This window comes from Pelophylax lessonae (assembly GCF_965119305.1).
Source record: "Pelophylax lessonae genome assembly, chromosome: 5".
Classification (NCBI taxonomy): domain Eukaryota; kingdom Metazoa; phylum Chordata; class Amphibia; order Anura; family Ranidae; genus Pelophylax; species Pelophylax lessonae.
Window position 1 is genome coordinate 87,103,827 of NC_138772.1, and position 16,524 is coordinate 87,120,350.

General features: G+C 42.8%; 1 protein-coding gene across 1 annotated transcript in view; it reads right to left on the reverse strand.

The window, feature by feature from the left end:
- The window catches only part of LOC309556435 (integrin beta-1-A-like), a gene marked incomplete at its 3' end in the record, with an annotated part of 58,780 nt that extends 43,304 nt beyond the window's left edge, over window positions 1-15,476 (reverse strand). The window contains exons 1-5 of the mRNA XM_082258897.1: window positions 15,407-15,476; window positions 5,895-5,980; window positions 4,629-4,845; window positions 4,364-4,534; window positions 428-666 (exon numbers count right to left, since the gene is read on the reverse strand). Of these exons, the coding sequence (XP_082115023.1) occupies window positions 428-666; window positions 4,364-4,534; window positions 4,629-4,845; window positions 5,895-5,980; window positions 15,407-15,473 (780 nt within the window). The 5' untranslated portion in view covers window positions 15,474-15,476. The remainder of the gene's footprint in view (window positions 1-427; window positions 667-4,363; window positions 4,535-4,628; window positions 4,846-5,894; window positions 5,981-15,406) is intronic.
- Between the last annotated feature and the right edge of the window lie 1,048 nt (window positions 15,477-16,524).

Below are 16,524 nucleotides of genomic sequence, written 5' to 3' on the forward strand. Positions count from 1 at the left end.
TTTAAATGTCGCACATTGTCCCCTTCTTCACATGGGGGGGGGGGGGTTTAGGGTGTTCTGCAGCTCTGTAGGTAATTGGACAGGGCGGATAACTCTGCCTGGGGAGACACATCAACTTGATAACTGTCTGTATTTCTGGCTGGATCAACAAGTATTTTTGCACTTATCAAACGGATATAACAAAATGCTTTCAGTGGTATATTAATCAGACCAAAAGGAAGCATATAGAAGCAGTTTGCTGTTAGGGTTTACACACACTTTAGCATTAGGCAGGATTGAAAGCGTTTAGGGCACAAGTAGGCTTATGATTCAGAACACTTAACTAAAGTATTATGTGTGATGAAGAGACTGGTCATCTTTATAAAACACGTGTAAGTGCAGAAATCGTTGGTTCTAATGTACGCTATACATTTTCTTCAGTACTTACACCACACACAGCGACTTGCATAATAGCATCAAATCCACCTTCTGGGGAATCCAAATTACCAGAGATCTGCTGTTTGCCTACTAGTTCATTGAAAAGGCTTCCATTTCTTGTGAGGCTGAGTACATTCTTGTAACTGAACGGACTGGTACAATTCTGATCGGAGGTGCATGGGTTGATGAGTTTAGCAGGAGTAGTACTAATAAATGGTATAACTGTCTTATCTACAAAGGACCCGAAACCTGAAGCGAAACAGACAGTATAAAAAAGATTCAGCAAAATTCCAACATACAAAGGGCAACTTAAACAGGGAGGAGCTGAATTTCAATCCATTTGTGGTCAATCCCTTACGAGAGGAGTCAATCTAATGATTGACTCCTCTCAAGGGTGACTGTTGGTGTAGTACTGCTGTCATAATACAATAGCGCAGCAGGTAGGATTCCCCCCCTGCCCACGGACCGAGCCATAGTCACGATGTGCAAGGCCTTGTGAAAAGAGGTCTAGTGGCATTCCTGTGTGCCCCAGGGATGGAATCAGCTTGGTGGTGCAGTGTTCATACATACGACAAGCTGGTGGGGGGGGGAGTGCATTTTTATTGTCTTTTATACTTAAAAAATCGCTACACCTGGAAGGAGGCGCCCTCTTGTGTTTGTTTTTTTAACATCCAAACAATGCCTTGCATTTCTTTGTGTTGCATCACAAATGTGAGAGTGCTGCTAATATGATGAAAACACATCTCTTCCCTTCACTGCTCTGCCAACTTGTGTCCATTTCAGATCTAATTACTAATTATCAATTGCAGAACACTAGACTGAGAGATCCAGGGATTATGAGGTATTTCGTTTCTTTAAGTGCCGGTTCACACTATTACGACTTGTCAGGCGACTTGTCAGCCTGGCAAGTCACGCACCGTCGCGGTCCATTGAGTAGTACAGGACCGGTTCTAATAGGAGCGACACAAGTCGCTCCGACTTAGAAAAAGGGTCCTGTACTACTTCGGGGCGACCTGGAGCGACTTGCATAGACATTTTATGAAGTCCGTGCAAGTCGTGCCGAAGTCGCGCTGCACGCGACTTCACAGGTCGCCCCCGAAGTTAGAGCGACGTAGTGTGAACCGGCACTTAAGGGAGTATGAGTTCTTAGACATTGTTACATAGTTTGTCTGGTTGAAAAAAGACACAAGTCCATCTAGTTCAACTAATAAAAGGGAAAAAAATGTACACTCCTACAGTGCCTTGAATACGTGTACATACCCCTTGAAATGTTCCACATTTTGTCATGTTACATCCAAAAACGTATGTACGTAAACATGTATTTTATGTGATAGACCAACACAAAGTGGCATATAACTGTGTAGTGGAAGGAAAATGATACATGGTTTTCAAATTTTTTTACAAATAAATATCTGAAACATGTGGTGTGCATTTGTATTCAGTGCCCTATACTGTGATACCCTATCTAAAATCAATTGTGATTAATTGCCTTCAGAAATCACCTAATTAGTAAATAGAGTCCATCTGTGTGTAATTTAATCTCAGTATAAATACAGCTGTTGTGTGAAGCCCTAAGAGGTTTGTTAGAGAACCTTAGTGAACAAACCAGACAGGTCAGGCATAAAGTTGTAGAGAAGTTTAAAGCAGGGTTAGGTTATAAAAAAATATCCCAAGCTTTGAACATCTCACGGAGCACTGTTCTATCCATCATCAGAAAATGAAACGAGTATGGCACAACTGCAAACCTACCAAGACATGGCCATCCACCTAAGCCGACAGGCTGGGCAAGGAGAGCATTATTCAGAGAAGCAGCCAAGAGGTCCATGGTAACTCTGGAGGAACTGCAGAGATCTATAGCTCAGGTGGGAGAATCTGTCCAAAGGACAACTATTAGTCATGCACTCCACAAATCTGGTCTTTATGGAAGAGTGGCAAGAAGAAAAACAATTGTTGAAAGAAAACCATATGAAATCCCGTTTGCAGTTAGTGAGAAGCCATGTGGGGGACATAGAAACATGTGTAAGAAGGTACTCTGGTCAGATTAGACCATAATTGAACTTTTTGGCCTAAAAGCAAAATGCTATGTGCGGTGGAAAACTACCACTGCGCATCACCCTAAACATCATCCCCACAGTGAAACATGGTGGTGGCAGCATCATGTTGTGAGGATGTTTTTCTTCAGCAGGGACAGGGAAGCTGGTCAGAGTTGATGGGAAGATGGATGGAGCCAAAAACAGGGCAATCTTAGAAGAAAACCTGTTGCTGTCTACAAAAGCCTTTGATACTGGGGCAGAGGTTCACCTCCCAGCAGGACAACGACCCTAAACAGCCAGAGCTACAATGGAATGGTTTAGAGCAAAGCATTTTCATGTGTTAGAATGGCCCAGTCAACGTCCAGACCTAAATTAAATTGAGAATCTGTGGCAAGACTTGAAAATTGCTGTTCACAGACACTCTCTATGCAATCTGACAGAGCTTGAGCTATTTAGCAAAGAAGAATGGGCAATAATTTCACTCTCTAGATGTGCAAAGCTGGTAGAGACATCCCCAAAAATACTTGCAGCTGTAATTGCAGGGAAAGGGGGTTCTACAAAGTATTGACTCAGGGGGGCAGAATACAAATGTACGCCACACTTTTCAGATATTTATTTGTAAAATATTTTGAAAACCATTTATCATCTTCCTTTCATTTCACAATTATGTGCCACTTTGTGCTGGTCTATCACATAAAATCCCAATAAAATACATTTACGTTTTTGGTTATAACATGACAAAATGTAGAAAATTTTGAGGGGTATGAATACTTTTTCAAAGCACTGAATATACACAATTGATCCAGAGGAATGCAACAAAAACCCAGCAAAGCATGATCTAATTTGCCCCAGGAGGGGAAAAAATCCTTCCTGATCCCCCAAGAGGCAATTGGATATTCACTAGATCAACTTTACCTATAAATGTTAGTATCCAGTTATATTATGTACATTTAGGAAATAATCCAGGCCTTTTTTTAACCACTTCCTGACCACCCGCCGACTTTTTACTGCGGCAGGGTGGCTCTCCTGCGCAACCTACGTCGGTCGCGCGCGGGAAGCTAGGTGCGCTCCCGCCCCCACTCAGCAGCAGGGAGGCCGATACACGGGTCAGGTTGCTCCGATTGCCGCCTGACACCCACGGTCGCTCCCCGCTAAAAGAAAAGAACAGTCAGCTGTTGTAATCACAGCTGACTGTTCTTCTCCCTGGAATGATCATAGAGTTCATGTGATCCTTCTATATAGGATCACATGTCTCTATGATCATTTCAGAAGCCACGCCCCCCCCCAGTTAGAATCACTCCCCCAGGCTCACATTTAACCCCTTGATCACCCACAGGGTTAACCCCTTTCCTGCCAATGGCATTATTACAGTAACAGTGCATATTTTTAGCACTGATTACTGTAGTAATGTCACTGGTACCCCCAAAAGTGTCAAAAATGTCATTAACTTTGTATTGACACCCGCAGCGGTGTGGGAACCGGCACTGGATTAGCAGGGTTTCCCGCATCGCACCAGTGTGAACCAAGCCTTAATCTGACAAGCTGACTATCAGGTGAAAGTGACTCGGTGGCTGTACAGCCACCTGCTCACTTGTATGGATCCCTGGTAGTATTAATGGAATGCAATCCTTTCTCTTTTATGTATTTATTATTTTTTTTGCACAATTAACTTCATTGAAGGAGAGGTGAGACATCAGGGGTCACATTAAAGGGAACCTATCATAAAAACAGTATCACATACAGTAGGTGAATTTTGGTCCCCTATGTGATAGAAAAAATAAATAATGTTTAGTTAAAAAAAGTTATACCCAAGCAGCACTATACTTTAACACAATTCAAATTGCACAGCTACTTTAATTTAGAGGAGGGTTTGTCTTATCTCTTCTTTAACAAGTCTATGATGTAAGTCTTACCTATACGGAAATCTGAAGTAATATTTTTCATTTCATCCATGAGAGCAGTGCCAAGGCTTTTTACATTCTCTAAATCATCTTTCATGGAATATGACAGGTCCATAAGATAGTACAAGTCAATAGGATAATCTTCTGCTCTTCTGAATGTTAAATTTATTGTCTGGGGCTCTCCTTTACAAAAAAGAGATACCAATTAGAGAACACATGTAACAAAGCTTATACACAGAAACCCGCTATGCTCAAGAGTCAGAACCCCTTTCTGCACCTGGTCTTAGTTCAAAATTGAACTGCTGGGGTCTGATCTGTGTAATGTTGGAGGAGTTCATAGGTTTTCCTTCGGTCTTATTTGTTATAGGATTGTCCTTTAGCTTTCTCTTGCTTCCTCTGGGATTCTGAATGTCATCCTCTGGACAGCCCCTACTTTTCAATGTTGCAAGGTCATCACAGCGTACAGATGTGTGTTCACCTTCTTGCAAAAAATCCTACAATTGGGAATAAGGTATAGAGATTAAAGTGCAGGAATAGTAAATCAAGTGCATAAAAATAAAAATGGCTTCTAACTTGTTATGCCAGTATAAGCAGCATGTCTTCTACCATTCTTTTTTCTTGGTTTAACTGGTTCCACTCCGCCAATTTTGTACATTCAACATTGTTAGTATGATCAAGAAGACTGGACACATTTCAGTCAAATTCTTGGTTTTAATATCAAGAACAAAAGGCTTAAAAAAGCATCTGAAAACATGTCCATATACAGTACATGGGATTTCAATGATCAAGTAACGAGACATTTCCTCATGTCAGCAGTGACAGTCACAAACTTTTCAAATACATTTCTCTGAGATTCTAATCATGACCCTGTATATAAGTAAACCCTGGTAATACTGACAGAAAAGGCCATCAACTGCCATGTTGCTGAATTGCATTATAAAAACTATTGTTGCTGATGTCTTTATAAACTGAATACTTTTTATATATACTACACAATTTTACTAAATGTTACAGTTTATATACTGTGAGGTACTATATACATTGTATATCTCAATTTCACTCTTGCTTCATATAGTAAATTCATAATGGATTCATAATTTTAGCTAATGTTGTTGTGCATCAATATATAAAATAAATATCAGCAAAAATGTATTAAATTACACAAAAGATTTGCTTGAAAAAACACTGAATAAAAATGATAGATAACTGTTATAGGACACACCAGGATGGTAATGTCTTTTTAAATTTTGTTGGCTCAATGACAGTGTCAGATTTAATAAACCTGCTGTATATACCCTCTAAATTGTCCCATACTGGTCCCACACCCCTTTGTAAAAAAAAAAAAAAAGAATTTCGAGATTTGGATAAGGCTGAGAGCAATTAGAAGGTACTGTACTGAGTTAAAAATAAATACTTGAGTAGAATAAACTTTTTGAGTATACACTAGTGTCATTTTAATGGATTAGTTGTTAGCTACAAGTTACATTTAGCCGCACAATTATAAATGCCATTTGGATACCGCAAACAGTTCATCCTAACTTACTACTTTTGTGCACCACCCACAATTTGGTCCAGCTTGTATACATTCTCCACATGATTTGGCATTTGCTTGTAAACACTCGGTTCCACCTACAAAAAAAATATTACATTATTTATCCTGACATTCAGTCCAACCTAATGCAGTCTCATGTCAGTTTAAGGCAAGAGTTTTCTAGAAGCCATTTAGATATTTAATTTTTTAATCAGATCCCTTCTGGAGCAATTTCTTTTTTTTTTTTTTTTTTACACTCGTTATAGTTTGACTATGAAATTACCTTAAGCTCCCAGAAAGTAAAAGCAGATGCCTTAAAGGATAAAAATATAGAAGATGCAATTCTTTATGTTGCACAATATTTGTGCAACCTGTTATCAAATCTATATTTTCAGGAAAAAAATACAAATAACATTTTCTTGCACACAAAAACAACATGATGTCACTAGTGTAGAGTAAATAGATACCAAATATGTCAAGCCTTAAAACTGTGTGTACCCACAACATTATGGCATCCAAAATTATCACTAGGCAAGGCTTTTAAATGCTCAAACTTATCAGTTTAGAGTAAACCATGAATGTATTGCTCTCAGTCAGATGTTCATGGCAATATACGGTGCCTTAAAATAAATATTCATACCCCTTGAAATTTTCCACATTTTGTCATGTTGCAACAAAAATGTATTTTATTGGGATTTTATGTGATAGACCAACACAAATTGGTATATAATTGTGAAGTGGAAGGAAAATGATAAAAGGTTTTCAAAATTTTTTACAAATAAATATGTGAAAAGTGTGGCGTGGATTTTTTATTCAGCCCCCCTAAGTCAATACTTTGTTGAACCACCTTTCGCTGCAATTACAAATGCAAGTCTTTTTGGGGATGTCTCTACCAGCTTTGCTCATCTAGAGAGTGACATTTTTGCCTATTCTTATTTACAAAATAGCTCAAACTCTGTCAGATTGGATGGAGAGCATCTGTGAACAGCAATTTTTTCAGTTTTTAATGCAGATTTCTGGGTCTTCCTTTTCTTCTTTTTTCTCTTAGGTCTTCCTTTCTATTTTCAGCTGTTGTAAGGTATTGACTCCCATAGTTCTTATAATAACAGGGATTTCTCGATATTACGTTAACAATGCATGTAGGGGGATTCAGAATATGATTTTTAACTTGCATGGAATTACTATATATTCCTGTGTGAATTTCCTTCCAAACTTTGCTTACACTGTGCAGGGTGATCCTCCTTTTGAGATGTCAATTTATTTCTTGTCCTACAGTTTTGTACTTTATATCCTTTTGCGTAGTAAAGAAATAATGAATGGTAAATACTGCCATCCCGAACCTTATTTTCACCCTTCATGTATTTAAAGGTTTAAATCATGTCTCCCCTTTCTCTTCTTTCCTCCGGACTGTACACCCTAACACTAAAATCCCTGCATTTATAGATTTCCATGATCTAACACTAACCTATCTACTAGCCCTGTAAAGAATAAATCAGTATATTTACCTTTTTTGAAGCCAATCCAACAGGATCACACGCTGAGCTGTTAGCCGGGGCCTTGCTGTGGAGATGGGTGCAGAGGACACAGCCCCATAGTAACTCTATAGGTGACGTCACATCCCATTAATTTCACAGCCATTTTTGGCCGTGTCCTCTGCAGAGCTTCCGCCGCTGGAGATCCGGTCAGATTGACTTCAAAAAAGGTAAGTATACTGATTTCTGCTTTACAGGGCTAGATGAGTTAGTGTTAGAACGTGGAGATCTATAGATGCAGGGATTTTAGTTTTAGGGTGGACTTATCCTTTAAGTTCCTGAAGTCTGAAGTTTTTGATCCCCAAAGGCCCGTACACACGATACAAAAATATGAAGGGAAATTTTGTTTGACGAACGATCTGCCGATTTTCGGATTGTTACCGTAGTATAGTGCTTTTGACAGCCGATTACAAATTTTCGTACGTCAAAAACTGGATGTGCAGGCTATAAAATTTTCATCGTACGTCAACACAACGTCCGATTTATATTTAATTAGTACAGTTTTCGTCCAAAAAAAATCGTAAGAGCAAGACTAGGCATGCTCAGAAACGAAAGAACACATAAAAAACAATTCAACACATGACATCACTTGTGAAGTTGAATTCTGTCGTACGGGAATTTTCGTATGAAAGTAACCTCTTCACTTTCGACATGAGACTAGCATGCAACAAAAAACGGACGAAAGATCATTCGATAATCTGATTGTGTGTATGAGGCTTTAGACCTTGCACCATTTTTGTTGCCCGCCTCTGGACTCATTTTATCTTATAAATATCTTTTTGCAAGTGAGGTCTCCAGAACTGGACACAGTATTCTAAATGAAGTCTAAAGCCTCGTACACACGCAACGATTGTTGGCCGTGAATTTTCGGCCAACGTCCGATTGGCCAATTGTCGGCTTGTTAGTATGATGCTTCCGACAACCGACTGCGACTTTTCGGCCAAAAAAAATCTGGTGTGCATGCTATAAAATTTTTGTTGGCCGTCAACAGAACGGCCGATTTTCCATCAGTCAGTACAGATTTCGGCAGACAAAAATCAGATGAGCAAGACTGGGCATGCTCAGAGAAGAAAAAGCACACGGAAAGTAAACCAGCACATGACATCACTTCTGAAGTTGGTTGTTGTTGGCCGAGAAAATTTGTGTGCAGTCTAGAGCACATTTCAACCAACACAACAATACTGGACAAAAGAAGGCCGATCGGTCGGCCAACAATCGTTGCATGTGTACGAGGCTTAACTAAAAATTTATATGGTGGAATCAGGATTTCCTTCATCCTTTTGGTGACCTCTAATAAATTCCCCATATGATATGTGCTTATTTACCATGTGTTTTTAGCAGTTATGTGTTCACATATATTTTATTTTTTTATTATTTTCAATATGTTCATTAAATTCTATTATAATTTTTTTTAACTTTTTTTCCCATTTAGCGTTTTTGCTATCACAAGGGGGCTAGAGAGCCCTCTATATGATTGCATAGAGCACGTGACGGGTCCTCTTTATAGTGTAGTGCTACTCCCGTAGGAGCCGCAGGAATTACTTCCCAGGTCTTGCTAACTTCTGCCCTGTAGTCAGCCACACAACAGGTTCAATCATGCGTTCTCTAAGGACCAGTCTAGGGGATGTTGTTTTTGATGTTTTTATTTTTGGAGAACTTTGCTAGGCTTGAGGGAAATGGTGGGATACTCCAAAGATATGAACTATGTACAACTGAGGACTTGGTTTTCCTTGAGCAGTTAAGTTCCTTTAACTTGAGCAAGCTATAATAAAGTCCAGGCTTGAAACAAACAGTAAACTTCAGCTTATGTAGTAGTTAGAGCCACAAGAGCAAAGTCCCTTTAGGTAGGAAAATGTCGGGGCAGAGCTCTTCAGGACACCAGCTGGTGTTCCCTTTAATAGACCCTCATCTGAATTTTAATAGGCACAAGGGGAGTTATTAACCACTTAAGCCCCGGAAGATTTTACCCCCTTCCTGACCAGGGGGTATTTTGCGATTCGGCACTGCGTGACTTTAACGGACAATTGCGCGGTCGTGCGACGCAGTATCCAGTGGCATAACTAGAACCTTCAGGGCCCCGATGCAAGAAACCATAAAGGGCCCCCCCGCCGGGGGCCTTTCCCTCCCAGCCTGGTGGCGGAACGCCAGGGCCGGTCGCAAGTGCAATGTTTGTGTGGTAGTTCTGCCATTGGTGTCAGTAGTTTTTTTTTTTAATTACATTTTTCTACCATTTGCTTTACTAATTTTTTTTTTTTTTTTTACAATATTATTCTAACAGACTGACCACAGCGTGTCCCCTTTCAATGCAGAGAGACCACAGCGTGCCCCCTTTCAATGCAGACTGACCACAGCGTGCCCCCTTTCAATGCAGACTGACCACAGCGTGCCCCCTTTCAATACAGACTGACCACAGTGTGCCCCCTTACAATGCAGAGAGACCACAGCGTGCCCCCTTTCAATGCAGACTGACCACAGCGTGCCCCCTTTCAATACAGACTGACCACAGCATGCCCCCTTTCAATGCAGACTGACCACAGCGTGCCCCCTTTCAATGCAGAGAGACCACAGTGTGCCCCCTTTCAATGCAGAGACCACAGTGTGCCCCCTTTCAATGCAGACTGACCACCGCATGCCCCCTTTCAATGCAGACTGACCACAGCGTGCCCCCTTTCAATGCAGAGAGACCACAGTGTGCCCCCTTTCAATACAGACTGACCACAGCGTGCCCCCTTTCAATACAGACTGACCACAGCGTGCCCCCTTACAATACAGACTGACCACAGCGTGCCCCCTTTCAATACAGACTGACCACAGCGGGCCCCCTTACAATACAGAAAGCCAGTGCACTTACCTGCAGCGGCGGCTTCTCCTCGAGTCATCCCGCCTCCTCCTCGACCAATGGCATGTGTTCGCCTTTCGGCCAATCCGGAAGCGGGTCTTGGACCCGCTTCCTGATTGGCTAGGAGGAGGATCCGTGTGACAATAGCGAATTTTCATACGCTATTGTCACACAAATGGGTGGGCTCGGGGCGAACTGCTATGCGCCCCGGGTCCACCCTTTTCTGAAGCGTGCCCCCTTTCAATGCAGACTGACCACAGCGTGCCCCCTTTCAATGCAGACTGACCACAGCGTGCCCCCTTTCAATACAGACTGACCACAGTGTGCCCCCTTTTAATGCAGAGAGACCACAGCGTGCCCCCTTTCAATGCAGACTGACCACAGCGTGCCCCCTTTCAATACAGACTGACCACAGCATGCCCCCTTTCAATGCAGAGAGACCACAGTGTGCCCCCTTTCAATGCAGAGACCACAGTGTGCCCCCTTTCAATGCAGACTGACCACCGCATGCCCCCTTTCAATGCAGACTGACCACAGCGTGCCCCCTTTCAATGCAGAGAGACTACAGTGTGCCCCCTTTCAATACAGACTGACCACAGCGTGCCCCCTTTCAATACAGACTGACCACAGTGTGCCCCCTTACAATACAGACTGACCACAGCGTGCCCCCTTACAATACAGACTGACCACAGCGTGTCCCCTTTCAATACAGACTGACCACAGCGGGCCCCCTTACAATACAGAAAGCCAGTGCACTTACCTGCAGCGGCGGCTTCTCCTCGAGTCATCCCGCCTCCTCCTCGACCAATGGCATGTGTTCGCCTTTCGGCCAATCCGGAAGCGGGTCTTGGACCCGCTTCCTGATTGGCTAGGAGGAGGATCCGTGTGACAATAGCGAATTTTCATACGCTATTGTCACACAAATGGGTGGGCTCGGGGCGAACTGCTCTGCGCCCCGGGTCCACCCTTTTCTGAAGCTTCTCTGTGACTTGCACTGTCAGGACGGAGCCATCGGCTCCTTCTGACAGCTCCGCTGGCATACACAGGCTCAGCGGCACGCGGGGGGGGGTTGACCGCAATGATTGTGCGGGCCGCAGGTTCCCCACCCCTGCATTAGGGGCTTAAAACAGGCGGTGAGGAGGCAACATATTGCCTTTTCACCTCCTGTCAAATGCCTCTGAAAAGCGATATGAGCATGGATCGCTTTTCAGAGGGATAGCATTTTCTTGCTGGTACTATGAACAAGCTGTAAAAAAAAAAAATAGTTCTGATTGTACACATATATGGGGTCAGGATTAAAAGTAATGTTCACATACACACATAAACGCACATGTACACACATACACACACATATACATACTCATATATAAGCACATATACACACACATACACACACACACACACACACACATATATATATATATATTAGCATACACACGTACATATATCCACACACATATACACACACACACACACACACACACACATACATACATGCACACACATACATGCATACACATACATACATACATACACATACATACATACATACACACACACATACATACATACATACATACATACATACATACATACACATACATACATACATACACATACATACATACATACACACACACATACATACATACATACACACACATACATATACATACATACGTACACACACACACATACATACATACATACATACATACATACATACACACACATACATATACATACATACGTACACACACACATACATACATGCACACACATACAGTACATATATAGATACATATAAACACACACACACATACATACATACACATACATACATACACATACAGTGCAAACACATACATACACACACATACAGTACATATATAGATACATATAAACACACACACATACATACATACACATACAGTACAAACACATACATACACATACATACACACACATACATACACACACACATACAGCACACACATACATGCATACATATACATACATACATAAATGCACATAGAAAGCCTTTTTTTTAAAACAGAGAGAGAGAGGACAGTACCTTCTTCCTGTAACTTCCTGCCGGGTATTGCACTGTAGGGGGAGGCAGAGAGCACAGCATACACTGCTTTCACTTTCCTAAGGGAGACCAGCTTCCTCGATGCCGATTTACAGTTCGGCTGAGGATCGGGGAGCTCCGGTCTCAGCTGCGGTTGCCGCTCCTCATATCTATACATACAGGGGGCCCTCTCAGGCCCCCTGCAGCATGGGGCCCGGTCGCCATGGCGACCCCTGCGACCCCTGTAGGTCCGCCCCTGGCTGTATCTAAACGAATTTGGCGTCCTTTTTTTCCCACAAACAGAGCTTTCTTTTGGTGGTATTTGATCACCTGTGCGATTTTTTGATCATGCGTTATAAACAAAAAAAGAGCGTAAATTTTGCAAAAATAGCAATATTTTTCACATTTTTTTATATGAAATTCCCCAAAAAAAATGTAAAAATCAAAATTTTTTAGCATTTTCGGCCTATTTGTTTTATGCTACCTATGTTTGGTAAAAAAAATTGCAAAAAGCGTATTTTGATTGGTTTGCGCAAAAGTTATTGCGTTTACTAACAAAGGGAAAGATTTTTGTCATTTTTGTTGTTTTTTTTTTAACGCGTAATGGCGGCGATCTGTGATTTTTTTGCGGTACTGCGACATTGCGGCGGACAGATTGGACCCTTGACTGACATTTTTGACACTTTTGGGGTTACCAGTGACATTTCTACAGTAATCAGTGGTATACATATGCACTGTTACTGTAAAAATACACTGGCAATGAAGGGGTTAACTTTTTTTGAAAGGGAGGGGCTATGTGTGTCCCTAGGGGCGTGCTTTCTACTGTGATTGGCTGTGGCTTCAGATGTATGAACAGTGATCAACGGTTCTACATAGTAGAACCGTATGATCATCCTTCATACACAGGGGAGAATGACAGGCAGCTTGTTTACACAAGCCGCCTGCCTTTCTCCCTCTCCCCCGACGATCACAGAGTGACCGGCGGACATCGGGTCCGCCGGTCACATGCGCGGGGGGGGGGGGGGGGGGGCCCGTGACCAAGCGGGAGCGGGAGCGAGCCTCCGGCGGGACGCACTCGCTCCCTAGACCCTCACAGGCTAGCGACGTAGACCTTGCCTGTGAGGGGCTGACTGCCGACGTAGATCTACGTTAGGCAGTCGGCAAGTGGTTAAAGTGATACCCTCCAGTGATACCATATAGATCTATGGCAGACAGCTCCCCTCAGCTTCTTCTTTAGCACTAGGGTCACAGCATCCAGGCCCTCAGGTCACCCACCTGAGGCCTCACAACAGCAGACATAGCATCAACTTTGCCTGGGAGGGCAGCGTGTCCCTCTTAGACCAGACTCCTCCACTCTGGGACAAAACCCAGAGCACTGTGTGCTCCTAGAATGCCACGTACCTGATGGCTGAGACTGATGTGCAGATGGAAGGCCTCTCGTACAACCTGACTCCGGGACCACCGATGTTGTGACAGTGGCCACGAGAGCGTGGTGGTGTTAGGGTGCCTGGGTTGTCTTCCAAATGGTGGGTGTGTCACCAGGTTTGACCAGAAGGTAACAGCAGGTAGGCAGAACTGGAAGACTCCAGATAGGTGGCAGCAGGCAGCAGGTAGGTGCATGCAGAGCAAGAGACACAGGAAGCGTGGTTAGACAAGCCAGGTCGGTGACAGATGATCAATAGCAGGCAAACACAGAAGGCAGAGAGTATCCAGGGTTTAGGCAGAGATCGACAATGTGGATTCAGGCAGGTGGAAAAGAAAAAAGGAAAGTCCAGATACAGGCCAAGGTCAAGGTGGGAGAGATGCAAGCGAAGTCAAAGGCAAGCTGGGTCAAACACAGAAGAAGCATAATCAGATTTCAGGAACTCAGGTACAGCTGCAGATCAGACAGCAAAGCCTTAGTGCAACTGCTGCATGGGGTTTTGGCCCCAACATCTATTGGCACGCGTTTGCGAATATTTGTGCGCATGCGCACATTAACACATCTAAAACGTTAGGCATTTGCGAGATCGCACATGCGCATTTGCATTCGCCTTTGGCAAGTAACAGTACTGTGGCCAGCATGTTCCTGTCACAGAATAAATACAGTCTCCCGGCATGCCTTCAGAGCCTGCCACTCTGGGATAGGTCGGGCCTGTATCAATTTTCATGCTGCCATCTGCACACTGTAGCTCCACGCCTATCATCCATAAACTTCTCAAGTTACCTGGATACAGAGGGAGCTGTCCAGCAGACTGGCAGCAGCAGAGCACACAGAGCAGACCTATCTAAACAATCACAGCTCACTGGGTACAGTGAGCCAAACTATGCTTTTACCTATATTTATGCTTTTACCCATATTTACAGCCACACCGACTACAATGTGGAAACTAAATGTACCTATCAAAAACAAACACTAACACTTACATAACTATTCTAGCAACTACCTAGGAGGGTGCTACAGTGGAGACATCAGAGTTCTTTTAGACTTCTAATTTTTCTCCCCTACCCTCCAATGCAGCTATTCAAGCATAGATTGTGCTTGATTAGCTGCTTCACCAGGCACAGCAGCCAGGGAATGACAGTTCTGGAACCAGAAAAAACACAGAGCTGAAAGCTTCTAGCTTTATTGACAGCAAAGATGATTGAGGGACATATGTTCTACGATCTTCTCTTGCTCATCATCCTGAAATCATTTGATGTGGTGCCGGATGGAGAACTTCGGGACCACAAATGGGAATAGGGTCTAGCAGGCAGCACCTCACTACCTACTTTGTAAAAGTGATTGGGGCACTTTACAGCCACCTAGATCACTTTTACATGATAGTCAGGACCCGTTTTTAAACCCTTCACACTATGGATATCCAGAGAGGCAAAGTGCCTAAAGAAAAATTGCAGTAATAATATTTCTTCCTGAACTGCTGCGTCATCTTAGGGTGTCATTCAATAAAAATTATTCAAATGCAGTTACAAAAAAATATTAAACGAGGGACTAGAATTTTCTGGAAGGAAAAATATTTATCTGACATCAGAACGTTTCCTAGCAACGCAAGGCAAAGCGCCAAAGTGTTTTTAAAAGAAGTCTAAAAAAAGTCATACTCACTTTGCTGAGCATTGCTGTATAAAAGTGAAACATGATACAGCCCCATGAAGATTAGTTTATATGCCATCTGTAAAGAAACAGAATACTTTCATTAGTGGCTTAAATTGCTGAGAAAAGAAGGAGAATATCATAGAGTCATTTGAGGTCATAGTCTGTGGAGCCTGCTGACATCCAACATGGCGGCTCCCAGCAGCCTTTTTCTGGTAAATAGCATGCATAAAATAAATTACATGCACATACACTGCTCAAAAAATTTATAGGAACACTTTGAAAACACATCAGATTTCAATAGTGTAAGTGTTAAGAACGAAAGGATGCCACATTGTTTGAGAAAAGTGAAAATTATTAATCTACAGAGGGCTAAATTCAAAGACACCCCAAAAATCAAAGTGAAAAAAATCATGCAGCAGGCTAGTCCATTTTGTTGCAATTTCATTGCAGCAACTCAAAATGGTACACAGTAGTTTATATGGTCCCCACGTGCTTGTTTGCATGTCTGACAACGACGGGGCATGCTCCTAATAAAACGACGGATGGTGTCCTGGGGGTATTTCCTCCCAAATCTGGACCAGGGCATCACTGAGCTGTCCCAGAGGTATCCTATTGGATTTAGGTCAGACGAGCATGGGTGCTATTTAATGGTATCAATTCCTTCATCTTCCAGGAACTGGCTGCATACTCTCGCCACATGAGGCCTAGCATTGTCATGCACCAGGAGGAACCCAGTACCACTGCACCAGCGTAGGGTCTGACAATGAGTTCAAGGATTTTATTCCGATACCTAATGGCAGTTAGGGTGCCATTTTCTAGCCTGTAGAGGTCTGCGTGTCTCTCCATGGACATGCCTCCCCAGACCATCACTCACCCATCAACAAACCTGTCATGCTGAACGATGTTACAGGCAGCATAATGTTCTCCATGGCTTCTCCAGACCCTTTCACGTCTGTGACATGTGCTCAAGGTGAACCTGCTATCATCTGTGAAAAGCATAGGGCACCAGTGGCAGACCTGCCAATTCTTGTGTTCAATGGCAAATGCCAACCAAGCTCCACAGTGCTTGGCAGGAAGGATGATCGAACTTTTGAAAAGTTTGGTTCGACCAGAACACCCGAATTTTC